General features: G+C 30.4%; 5 protein-coding genes and 1 pseudogene across 5 annotated transcripts in view; 4 read left to right on the top strand and 2 right to left on the bottom strand.

Annotated features, from left to right (window-relative positions):
• Window positions 1–1,750, bottom strand: part of LOC145187205 (GDP-L-fucose synthase-like) — an 8,054-nt gene extending 6,304 nt beyond the window's left edge. Inside the window, exon 1 of the mRNA XM_090094904.1 lies at window positions 1,571–1,750. Within this exon, the coding sequence (XP_089951030.1) occupies window positions 1,571–1,704 (134 nt within the window). The 5' untranslated portion in view covers window positions 1,705–1,750. The remainder of the gene's footprint in view (window positions 1–1,570) is intronic.
• The window catches only part of LOC145186651 (mannosyl-oligosaccharide glucosidase-like), a 405,622-nt gene that overhangs the window by 272,781 nt on the left and 119,452 nt on the right, over window positions 1–13,389 (top strand). The gene's annotated exons all lie outside the window — the stretch shown is intronic.
• LOC149884515 (dynein axonemal assembly factor 4-like) overlaps window positions 1–13,389 on the top strand; it is a 381,661-nt gene that overhangs the window by 272,781 nt on the left and 95,491 nt on the right. The window lies entirely within an intron of this gene.
• Window positions 2,457–3,748, bottom strand: LOC145187174 (manganese-dependent ADP-ribose/CDP-alcohol diphosphatase-like). The gene has a single exon (XM_080063498.2). It carries the CDS (start codon window positions 3,628–3,630, stop codon window positions 2,590–2,592), a length of 1,041 nt encoding a protein of 346 aa, XP_079919624.2. The 5' UTR covers window positions 3,631–3,748; the 3' UTR covers window positions 2,457–2,589.
• Window positions 9,663–12,167, top strand: LOC145194230 (uncharacterized). Its single transcript, XM_090094500.1, has 2 exons — window positions 9,663–9,756; window positions 11,515–12,167. Exons 1-2 carry the CDS (start codon window positions 9,663–9,665, stop codon window positions 12,165–12,167), a joined length of 747 nt encoding a protein of 248 aa, XP_089950626.1.
• Window positions 12,551–13,348, top strand: LOC145202118 (uncharacterized; annotated as a pseudogene).

Raw genomic sequence — 13,389 nt, 5'->3', positions numbered from 1 at the left:
GTTCACCATTTCTACCAAGAATCTCAGTGTTGGTTTTAAGTAAACCTTTTACCATTTCAGTTTTATTAATAACAGGTCTTGTATTTAAGATGAAGTAAACTCTATTAACAACCTCTGGTGCTCCATTAAAATCATCATCACAGATATGTTTTGAGCGAATAATTGCTTTGCAAAACAAACAACTAAAGTGCTATTAGATTTAACACCACTATTAACAAGGTAATCTTTTATTTTCATTTTAGTGTGTTGGATTTTTTATATTGATAGAGGAAATTTTACATCAAGTCTGATGGCTGATTGCTTTAGTCTGGTCAATTAGTATGTAATTTATAAGAGCTGAGGTTTGTGGTAGCCTAGGTGGTGATATTGGCTTTAGCTTTGATGGTAATCTCATATTGGTTTTGTATTTGGAGGTTATGGAGTAGCTTTTATTGCCTTTTTGGTAGTTTATAGTGTATGTTTTGAGAGTCACCTTCACCGAGAAACACAGTTTTTGGTAATTATGGAGGTGTTCATGTTAGTATTTCTGGTGTATGGTGCATAAATTAGATTCAATAAACATTACAGGTTCTGAAGGAGCCACAACTGCTAGATTTTTTAAGATTGCATCTACAATAGACATTATGTACATGTGTTGCATTGATGATGTACATTGTAAAATGCAATAGTTATCCTCTAACAAAAATATATTTACATATAAATATATATAAATATATCTACATATAAATATATATAAATATATTCACATAGTAACACACAGCACACATTAGTGTGCACTAATGTGTGCTGTGTGTTGCTATGTGAAAAAGTTTTGTTTGTTTAGTATACTTTTTGTGAGTACTACTCATTTCTATACTCTCATTTCTAGCTTATTCATGATTAAACTTTACAACTTCATTTTCACAACTTTATTTTCAATCTTCTTTATCAATAAACATTTCACTACTACAATTTTTATAAAATAATTTGTAAATACCTATGCAACTGATGCTATAGCTTTAAAAAGGTGGCATTCATTAGCCACCTTTTCTTAACTGATAGTTTTTTGGACTTTGAATCCCTTTTTGCATGTGTTTTACTACTTCACATTCAGAATTTTTTTTTGCTCCTAACTTAGGAATTCTTGTAAATTACTTGGCTCCACTATAATATACATTTTTTTTATAAACTAACTTGAATAAATGCCACCACTTTCCGATCTCATAATGATAGAAGTTTACCTCATCAATATCCTCTCAATTTCAGTGTAAAATACTTTTTATTGCCTCATTATTGTCAGCAACAAAAATTTGTTGTCTGTCCAAACAATGTTAATGCTTAAGCCCAGTAAAGTGCCATACAACATCAGAACAAAAAAAAAAAAACTCCACTTAATCAATTTACCACTGCTGAAATGTTAAAAAGCAGTAAGCCGAATTGTTAAGATTTATTATAAAAGACATGACAAAAATGTTACAACCATGTCTTCAGATAACTATCCTATGGGGTAAAAATCTATTATGTAAATAAGTAATGCAATGAAGCATAAATTTAGAGAAATAATATAACCAAAAATATCAAATAAACATACGAGAGATCTCCATCTTTAGATGAAAGAAAAATAAAATGCTCATTAGTCCGAATATCTTCATTTACCACTTGTTGGATAGCTTTCCCAACCAAACCTGTTCCCCCTGTAACTAAAATCACCTGCTTTTCTGTCATTGAATCTTAAATAATTAGGTTACACACAGAGATATTTAAAATTTGGTATAATACAGAAAGTAGTCAGCTTTAAACAAAAGTTAAGATAAACTAGTATTATATAGACCAATAATAACAAGGTATTATATAGGCCAATGTTAACGTATTAATTATGTCAATGTAAAGGTATTAATTAGGCTAATTATTGACAAGGAATTTCATAGGTGTATTAACAAGGATTACAGAAAAAGAAAAAGAAAAAGAAAACTGCTGCTATAATAATAATATTATTTGATTAGATTTGAAAGCTATATTTTTATTGATTCCAAAATATTTGTAATAATAAAATAATTATTATAAAAAGATAACACATTTATTTCAAAAGTTATAAACAATTAAAAAACTGATCCACTTATTTGTATTATATGATAAAGAAAAAATGCATAACACTCATTTTTTAACATAACATTTGTTTTTTCACCAACTAACTAGATTATATGAGCATCTCTATATGATCAAACTACAGAGAACTTGGTTTGAGAGAGTCATTTAAATAACAATTGCTCCTAAGCTACATTATAAACAAAAAAATGAAATAAACTGAAGTAAAAAATACATTTTTCTTATCAAAACTATTTTAGGAACATATTATATAAATTCAATTAAGTAAACAGAAGTAACTTCAACTTTAAAATGAATATAATAATCAATTTACTAATCATTTGAATGTTTAGAAAATATTGTTATTTAAAAAAGATAGAGAAAAAAATAAAAACATCGAAATAGTAATAAATCTTAAAACTACAATTATATATATTCTAATTTAAAGCATAAATATCCTGCTATTGCATAGTGCGCGCACACACACATTTCAGTTCTGTATATTAAACTGAACAGACATGTAAACTAATCAAAAACTAAATTGCGGCTATCCAAATCTCCTCCATATCCATGAATTTCCATACTGTCTTCAAAAACATTAACAACTGCAAAAGCATTCTTATCAATTGTTCTTTCGACCACTCCAGGCAATGTTAAAAAATTTATGTTTGATTGCTTATCATGGAAAAATTTTCCATCATGAAAATGCCCAGCAAAACATGCTACCACACAAGTAAAAGAATTAATAGTAGATAAAATATCTTCCCAGTTCCAGCAAACTGAATTGTTTTCTGAAGCTTTTGGGTGAAGTGGAATGTGACTTAGTAAGATCACTTTTTCTTTACATTTTGTAGCACAAGTAAGTTCATCATGTAACCACAACAACTGTTTTTCACTTACAGCCCCATTCCATGCTACATATTGGGGACAATTTGGATAAGGGTCTGACTTGTCATTATTTTTATTATGTTCTTCTAAAAGAGCAGTGGCCTTTGTCCATTCATCACTTTTTTTAGATCTCCCACAAGTAGATATATCATATGTATCTAATACAATTATTCTATATGATTTGAAAGAGAATGAAAAGTAATAGTCATAATTGGAAACAGTAATAATATGATTTGAGCTTAACTGACATGGATTTAAAAAACTATTTAAGGGACTTTTCCAAAGCGTTTCCCTAGAGAAATTATAAAAGTCATGATTTCCCCAAATATGACAAATGTATGGTATAATTTCTGATGAATCTTCTTCTTTCTTTGCATAAATATCTCCTTGTTTTGATACAGGTAATCCACAAGAATTGAATTCAGCTAGTACATTATTTAAATTTTCAAAGTCTTTTTCACTTTTTTTATGTTTTTTACTAAAACCATCTATTAAATCCCCTAATTGAATAGCAAAGTCAACCTTAGATTCATTCCATTTATTTACAGCTTCTTTTAGATGGTTAATTGCATTTCGATAATATCGTATTCGTGTGTTATCAAAGTTAAAATGGTTATCAATATCAGCATACTGCACATCTGAAATAATACCAAAGGAAAACAATTGTTTAGCTTCCATTTTTCATATTCAGAGTTTTTCACATTGGTGATAAAACCTAGGCAAAAGATCTTGTAAAAGCAAACAAATGTTATTAATAATTCCTTTAACAAGTTGATTAAATAAACAAATAGCATCAAAAGCAGCTTAAATATATATACAACGTTAACGTTAAACCAGATTATTTTTAGTGCTATTTTATCTTATTCAATAAGGATGTGTCACGTACAATAAAGCAGCTACTTTTTGTGCATAATATAAAAAAGCAACGTGGCTATTAAGCTAATTTAAAATAAAAACAAAGCATTAAAACTGAAATTCATGTTGTAATAGAACATATTTTGTATAAAATAGACTATAAAATAGCAAATGTAAGCCTTCATAGGCTTTAACAAATAAAAGTCTGATTAATTTTATTCAGAATAAGATTAGACTACTTATGGTCTAAACGGAACCTTTTAATATTGTCATCAAACATTGGGGTTTTGTTTTTCCGCAGATAACGATTAATAACGAATTCACTACAAAAAAATTATGCCTAAAATATAAGATAACTTATATACCTAATATCACTTAGTTTAAACCATTTTAAAAATTGCGCAGAATAGCTATCAATTAAATCCCTACAACTTATTTTTCAAAAATAACAAATTATATAAATTACAAAAAATCATTTGCGGTTTTAAACGCATGAAGAGCTCGTTTTTTTTTAAACTTCAGAAAATTCGATTTATCTTAAATAATACGGAAGTTTGTACATAATTCGTTACTTAGTATATGGGCAATTCCACGGCGGAAACTGAAAAAGTAGTCATATTTTAAACTCTTTTTTGTCAGTTTTTAACAAATGAATATTGATGTAGACACATGAAAGTTTATTTAAAATATACCTTTAGTTCTAAAATAAATGTATTTAAGTCATTTTTATGGCTCCGAAAGTTACGGTTTTTCTCATTGATGCATGTTAAAAAAGTACCACTGTAAAATGTTATTTTACCCATGATTTTTTTTGTATATTCCGAAATATTTTAAAGTGATAATGGAGCTAAGATGTTCAATTTCTTGTTGGTCAGATTTTTTTCTTTAAAAGATAAATATATTTTAAAAAAATAATAAAATAACTTTTGCAATTTTCATGTAACGTAAGTTAACAAAAACATCATCAAGTTCTGTTTTTTCGAAAATTTAATTTGAAAACTTAAATTTTGTAATATTATATGTGAAAGAATATTAAATCTTATAATTATACATTAAGATTTTTGAATAACGATGCTTAGTTAAGGCACATTTTCATTTTGAATTTGTGTAACGTAAGTTAAAACTACATTTATTTCCAAAAGTTTTAGCGCTTTTTTCGTAAAGTTTTTTAACATAAAAAAAACGATTTTCATCGCAACTCCCAAGGGGTTTGAAAAAAACAAAAAATTTTTAAAGTTACGGTTGTTTATAAAGACGAAAACTATTTTACATCGCAATTCCCTAAAGGTTTTTTTTTTATTCTTTATACGCCAATAAGTTTTGATTAATTAAAAGTTATTCAAGCAAAACTTAGCAAAATTTGCTTTGCATTTTAAAATGGCTAAAAGTTCTAAACAGAGAGTTAAAACTTATCAAGCTGCTTATCGCCAGCGTGATTCCGAACGGAAAAAAAATATGAATGCTGATCACCAAAAAGCTCATCGTCAACGAATAAAACAAGATCCGGAAAAAAAAATGAAAGAAAGAGAAAAAATAAAGGAAAGAGTCCGAAAGTATCGAATCAAAAAAAAAGATTCTGCAAAAACAGTTAATTTTTCTACCATTATGAGTGTTCAAACAAAAGGGAAATTGCTCAAGAAAGTCCACAAATCATTGCCCAAAGATCCCGCACAACGTTACGAAGTCCTAACCACATTGCTGAATGGATCATTCAACAAAGAAACTACTCTTCCATTAAATAGCGTGAATAATCCAGCTTTAACTGAAGTAGAAATAAAAGTAAAAAGGTTCTACTGCGAAGATGACATTAGTCGACTGTCTCCAAATGTTAGGGACTTTGTATCAGTAATTGAAAATGGAAAGAAGATTAAGATCCAAGTTCGTCACCTTCTTTTAACCATGAAAGAAGCGTACCAACTTTTTAAACATGATCACTTAGATATCAAGATTGGATTAAGCAGGTTTTGTGAATTACGACCAGTAAACGTTCGATCTATCGCAAATTTGCCTCATAATGTATGCGTTTGTACTTACCACGAAAATATGCGATTTGCTTTGGATTCCTTGGTGAAAGTTGATCGTTTACTGTTGTCTAACATTAAAATTGGGAAAGATATGTCTCAAAATTTTGTTTGTAAGGACTCATTAAATGATTGTTTCTACAACAAATGCAAAGATCTAAAGTTTTTCCAGCAATTCCTGGCCACCATTGAACCCCTTAACTTTGAAACAAGTTGGTACCAATGGCAGAAACCAAATGAAAAGCGTTACGCTGTAATCGAAAAAGTTAAAAAGTTTGGAAGTGGTAAAGAATTGATTGCTCACATGAGTATGAGAGAAAAAATCACAACTTATGCCAATATCAAGGGTAACCAATCTAAATGTTTTAAACTAAGCATTACTAAATCCATGAATCCATCATTGAATGTTGCTACTATTCAGGTTGACTATGCAGAAAATTTTAAGTGTTTTAGTCAGAATGAGCCTCAAGCAGCACACTATGGCCAAAATCAAATTTCTCTTTTAACTGCAGCTATTTGGCAAAAAAATCTTAAAACTTTCACCATTGCATCTGACTCTCTGGATCACACAAAGACCTCCTTAATTGCAAATTTTGATAAGTTATTGGAGTTTATTTCATTTAATACCCAAGAAATTCACATTTTTAGCGATAATGCTACATCGCAGTTTAAAAATAAAGTCGTGATGAGCGCAATAATGCACTTTGAAAAGAAATTTAACAGAATAATATTTTGGCATTTTTTTGCAGCAATGCACGGCAAAGGAGTTGTCGATGGCGTTGGGGCTACTGTAAAACGTTTGGCAACCAACAGAGTAAAGTCTGGAAAAATTGAAATCCAATCAGCTAATGATTTTGTGAATGCTATTCAAGACATAAATGTCAAAGTTCTATATTTGTCAGAGGAAGAAAAGTCAGCGCGAAATTGTGCACTCAAACTATCTCAAATTATCCCGCAAGCCAAAAAAGTGAAAGATATCTCTAAATCCCACTACTTTTATGTCGGTAAGAGCCAGATCATAGCGGAAAAAACTTCACCGTGACGTATTTAGTATTTAAAACAAATAAAAAGATGTAACCATTTTTATTTTAAATTATATTCTTATTCACTTTATATTTTTGTTTTCCTAAAACCAATGGTTTGTAAATGGAATTAAGGGGGCGTCCTTAAAGTATGTCACCCAATATTTGTCAATTTTAACCCCTGCCTCCTGTCACAAACGATCAGATATACATGCACCCCTCTCTCATTAAAAGTATGTCGCATATTTCAGCACACCCCCCCCCCCCCAAAAAAAATAATAATAATAATAATAATAACACAAAACAACCAACAACAAGCAAACCTTTTTTCACGTTATTGAAACTAAATGAAATTAAATATTTTGATTCCATCCACTTTGGTGTTTTCAAAGTTGTTCGAGCAGTTTTAGCGCCAAAATCTTTTTAAAAGATTTTAATGTACTCTCGCCAGCCGAATAAACAAGAGGGGACGTTTATTAATTCTTTAATTTTTTTCCGAATCCTCGGAGCTTATTAGGACCCCCCCACCCCCACCCCCCCGTTTAATAATTTTGAAGCAATATAAAATATTTTCTTATTTTTTTACTTTGAGAAAAAGTTTCTCTCAATATTAGATGAAAATATGAACAACCAACCAATAAAAATATTTTAAGCTTTTTAAAACTTTGACCTTCCCGTTTTATTAAACGTTATTATTAAAGTTTATTAGATTTTAGAAAAGTTTCCGACCCTCCTGTTTATTAAGACCCCCACCCCCTCCCGTTTATTCAGCAGGGGAGAGTAAATAGTTAGCAGCATTTTAAAAAATTAAGCGGGCACATAAAAATTATAAGCGTAAGTAAAATTTTCGAATAACTGTAACATTTTCTTATTTGAATAACTCAATAAAAATTAATAAAGTTGTCATACCAAATGTAATTTTTTAAGTTGCTCTTGCGCTTCGGAAAATAAGTGTTAACAATTTAAAAACTTCATTAATATCTACAAAAAAATCTGTCAGTAGAGAGTCACCAGTTATTGAAAATTACTTTTGTTAATTACTTTGAATGAATGAGTTTTAATACAACTGCCGTTCTTTTGTTACATAACTCTAAAAAATCTATCACGAAATAATAGATATAAAAATTCCACGAAAATAATCGCAAGGTAACGTAAGTGATGTAACGTAAGTTAAAAACCTAGTATCAAGAAAACAAGTATATCTTTCTTTGCCGGTCACCTCTGATAATTTTTTTTTTATCATTGTAATTAGTATTGAATTCTCAACATCTTGTAAAAATTTCTAACACGATCCGGATTAATTGTTCGCAAATATTCGACCTAAAAGTTGCAACACTTTTTTTACCTTGTTTTCTGCGTAACGTAAGTTAAGTGGCATTTTCGGTAATAAATTCGCCCTCTTTTAGCCAGACTCAAAACTTTTTAGCTTGTTTTATTCTTTAGACTGACAGCTTTCATAAAAATCAGCTAAAAATTTAATTTAAAGTTTAAATATGCAAATATTTAATAAAGTTGTTGCGCGTGTAACGTAAGTTAAAAATGGAATTGCCCATATAAAAGTAAACCCTGGCAATCTTTTGTTCTCCGCTGATATTTTTCTAAACTAAAAAAACAAAAACGTAATTATGTAATTATGTAGATGCAAAAAACTTACTAGCGATTTTTGAAGCGTTTCAGGGGATTTTTAATTGAGTTTATTTATTTTTTTTTTTATTTTTGGAAATTTCATGTATTATAATTTAGAAAAATTGAAAGTAAAAAGGTTTAAAAAGACATAAACTCAGTACACCCAACAAACAGTGTAATGTATCAAAGGAAAAACTTCGATTATTTAAAAACTGACGTGTTTTGCAATATTGTGAAGGAGGTGCAAAATATTTTTTAACACTTAATACTCAGGAGAGATGATACAGACATGTTTTAATAGCTTATTGTTATATTTCATTGTACTTATGAACGAAATTTTCATTACCCCCTAGAGAATTCCGAAAAAGGTATATACATTGAACAATTACGTAAATGTCACTCAAAGCATTATTTTGGCGTTAATCGGACAATGTTTACAGTGCAACGAATAATTCCACAACTAACGAGAAAAGATGTCGAAGAATCTGTGCGCTCTTGTTGTCAGTGTAACTCAATCGATCTAGAACCAATGAAATGGGAACACGGAATGCTAGATGTTCCCGATACATGGTCTCGTTTTGCCTGCGATGTGACACACCATAAAGGGTCACCATTCCTAACAATGATTGACTGTGCTCCGAATCGATCTGCAGAGTGGAGAAAAATGCATCGTGAAGATATCAAAAGTGTAGTAACTCAATTGGACTCAGTACTTAGAGAGCATGGTTCACCACGAGAACTATTGATTGACAATTGAGCGGTGTTTAGATCGAATGAGCTTTTGATATTTTGTGAGAAATGGTGTCTACTAAAGATGTACAAATGTGCATATAGACCAGCAGGAAATAGGATTGTGGAGCGTAACAACCGCACACTAAAACGTACAGCTGCAAGGGCACAATTATATCCGTTGCAAGCAGTATTTTGTTATAATTCAACACCAACGATTGGAACGCAAGATGACTCTACACATGCTTCTAAAAAATATAAGTACGAATGGCATCTTGAACTTCAAGAGGATAAGAACACTGAAACTTAGGAACTATCAACACAGGTTACAAAAAACTAGAGGACTGGAGAACAATTTGTGAGAGACGTGAGGAAAGTTTCTGCATCAGATTCAAATAAAAAGAAGAAAGTTTCAAGAAAAATTATTACTAGTAAAGTTAGTGAAAATGACGGTGAAATGGATGATATAGGTATCTTTACAGTCAGGGAAGAAGAGATTGAAAAGGAAGATAATAACAATGATGAAGAAGATAACAGTATAGAAACTATAGGTGATGAAGTGTTACCAGTGATCAGACGGTCTACCAGAGAAACAAAAATGCCAATGTATTTAACTATGTAACTTGAGAACTTTATTTTTTTTTAGAGGGGATGTTGTAATAGCATATTGTTATATTTGATTACACCTATGTCGCAACGATTGCGTAAGAATTTTTACATTACGCCCTAGAGAATTCCGAAAAACTACGTAAAAGCAAAGTGAGAGAAAAAGGAAATATATAACCACGTTAGAAATATAGTCGTCTTGATTTTAGAAGACAATTAAAGAGTGTAAAATTGAATTCAACGAAAACCTGAACAATAGAGTCATCAAGTTATTAAATGAATTCAGATCATCAAAATATGCTGAGATGTTTTTATCAAAGTTTTATTCAAGCATTGTTCTGTACAGGGTGACCGGAAAGTTCTGTCCGTACTTCACAATCAATTTATTTTTAATGTAATATACATAAACTACTGAAATTACAGTAACAGATCAAGTAACATGTAGTGTAAGTATACCAAGAATTATTCAAATCGGTCTCCTTTTCGGTCCACTGTCAATTCTAAATTAGTTTTATCAATTTCTAAGGAAATTAATTTTGACAACTTCTAATCAAATTAGTTCCATTAATTTCTAATGTAATTAAAAATAAAAACTGTAAACTTTTAAAAAAAAGTTCGAACTTGAACACGTTCGAACTGCATTGGAAAAAAGTTCGAACAATTTTTATCTTTTTTTACTTACTTGAAAAAGTGAAACAAACGGATACAAGTTAAATGCTAAACTCCTTAATTATTTATCAAGAAATGCGAATTGACATTTTGATTTGAATTTTTTATTTTATTTGAGAACAAATAATATCACTTAAATTAATAGTTGTTTGTTTTTTTTTGTTTTTTTTATATTTTTTGGTAAATATGTTTTAATATTTTGTATATTTTTTGAAATATTAGTTTTTTACTTCTTTTTTTTTACCACTAAAGAATTATAAATTAAGATTAAAATTATTTTTGCAATAACTGGACAATAATGCACAGAAAATATCTTAGTGGAAATTTAAAACACAGACTCAAAAAAAATAAATGTGACAGACAGCAAGCAACATTTAAAAAAATCCCAAAATTTACTAATTTTTTCCGATCTCCTGATAAAGCATTAGAGGAGATCAATGTTTGTCAACTGAATCAAACCCAACTGCAGAAAGTTCACAATTGCAGAACGTAACAGATAGTTCTTCAATGAACAATGTATCGGTGTTATCCAATTCAACAGCGCAGCAAGGAAATGTGTTATATGGCAATCTAAGAATACCTTGGAATTTAGAGGAAGGAATTAATAATTAAATTTATTGTTATTATTTTTATTACCATTATTTCTTTTGTTATTGTTGTTATTATTAATATTGTTATTATTTTTGTAATGAGTAATATTATTAAACGTATTATTATCTTTAATTGTTAACTTAAGCTGCACCATTGTTTTTTGATTTAGTCCAGTTTGTTAATATGTCAATCTGACCCAGCATTGTGGACGGATTTGAAAGAAGCACAGCGCTACTGGATTTCTATAAAAGAAATTCCTGATAAAAATGTTGAAGACAAAAGTTTTGAAAAATCTAAAAAAGTAACAAACACCAAAATAAGGTGCTGCTCTCCTATCTATTTTTCTTTTAAGTTGAAAATTAGTGAAGTTCGAAAGAGAGACTGGCTTATTTATTGACCATCCACAGAAAAAATATTTTGTTTCTTCTGCTTGCTTTTTCAAGATTCAGACGACAATTTCAGATCTGGATTCAACGACTGGGCACATGGACTGTGTTCTATACACAGACACGAACAAAGCAAGCAGCATTCTGATGCAGTCCAGTGCTATTTTGGAAAAGTTACATTAAAAGGAAGAATTGATATTCATTTAAAACAGCAGTTGGAGGATGAAAAGCGTTACTGGAGGGAAGTTCTGAGGAAAGTTGTTGAATGCTTGAAGTTTTTGTGCAGTCGAGGTCTAGCTCTTAGAGGTGATTCAGAAGAAATAGGTGACTTCAGTAATGGAAATTTTCTCGGGGCCTTGGAGTTCTTAGCAAAATTTGATCCATTCCTTGCTAAACACTTAGAAAGCCGAGGAAACCAGGGCAGAGGAAATGTTTCATACATTTTATCAACAAGTTATGAAGAAATTGTCTTCTTAATGGCAAAAAAAGTTATGGATTCCATTAGCTGCGAAATTGCCAGTGTTAAATACTTTTTACTGGTTGTTGACTCAGCAACTGACACTTCATACTGTGACCAACTTGCAGTAATCATTCGATATGTGAGCGAGGAAGCTGTTGTGGAAGAAAGATTTATTGGCTTTTTTCATGCGGACATAGCGGAAAGGCTATGGCAGATGCTGTCAAGAAAACATTTGATAAGCTTGGCTTAAACATTAAAGATGCTCGTGGTCAGTCATACAACAATGCATCTAACATGTCAGGAAAATACAAAGACCTGCAAACACTACTGAAAAATGAGAACCCAAACATTTAATTTATTCCTTGTGCAGGACATTCTCTAAATTTTGTTGGCGTAAATGCTGTTGACAACTGTGAGGCTGCATCCGATTTCTTTGGGTTTCTCCAATCGCTGTATAACTTCTGTGCTTCTTTAACTCACAAATGGCAGATAGTTTGTTCAGGTCTTGTAAGTGGTGCTGGTTAGGACAGGAAAGTTACCATTAAAAGCCTGAGTGGGACAAAGTGGTCAGTTATTCTTGATAAAGATGAAAAACGTCAGACACAAAACGAAGCCACTACATTTTTAGAAAAAATGAAAACTTTGGATGTTACTTTTATGACGGAGCTATGGTACAGAATAATATTACAATTTGATGCTACTAGTATGAAACTTCAGGATAAAACTGCAGATCTGGATCTTGGTGTTCGATTAATTAAATCTCTTTTGGAATATGTGACGTCAGTTCGTGAAAATTTTCTCGACATTCAAGAAAGCGCTAAAAGGTTCTCAAGCATTATTCCTAATCAGTACATGAAAATAAAAGAAAGAAGACGCGCAAATTAGGGTTTGGTGAAAATAGCAAGAAGGAAGCGGTTCTTAGTGGCAATGAAAAATTTAAAATCAATTATTTTTTCCCAATCATAGACAAGTTGAAAATGTGCTTAAAAGAAAGGCTTTTTGCTTACGAGTCTGCAGAGAGAAAGTTTGGTTTTCTAACTAGTTTTCAGATCATGACCGTTCCTGTCATTGTTGCTGCTGGCAAATCCTTGTGTACGATTTATCCTTTAGACTTAGATACGCAATTCCCTGATGAAATTATCCAGTTTTCTAAGTTCATGGCAAATGAGAAGAATATATCAGCACTTGAATGTTTACAAGCAATTTTCGGAATAAGTTAGAATCAGTTTTTCCCAATGTTGACATCGCATATCGGATTTTTCTTACTCTTCCCATTACTTATTGTAGTGCAGAGAGATAATTTTTAAAAATTGCAATAGTTATGAATGATCTCCATTTCTCAATGTTAAATGATCTTTTAAATGCTCTTTGTTTAATGACAATTGAAAGAACACTGTTAAAAAATATAAATTTTCAAGATGTTGTAATTGATCTTGCAAATTTCAAGAAAAGTTTCTATTTAAATAAAAAAG

The sequence above is a fragment of the Hydra viridissima genome, unplaced genomic scaffold (genome assembly GCF_058129835.1).
Source record: "Hydra viridissima isolate aposymbiotic clone 2 unplaced genomic scaffold, HvirCarnegie_v1 scaffold_8, whole genome shotgun sequence".
In the NCBI taxonomy this organism is placed as follows: Eukaryota; Metazoa; Cnidaria; class Hydrozoa; order Anthoathecata; family Hydridae; genus Hydra; species Hydra viridissima.
Note: the sequence above shows the minus strand (reverse complement) of the source record. Positions and strands in the feature narration are given on the sequence as shown.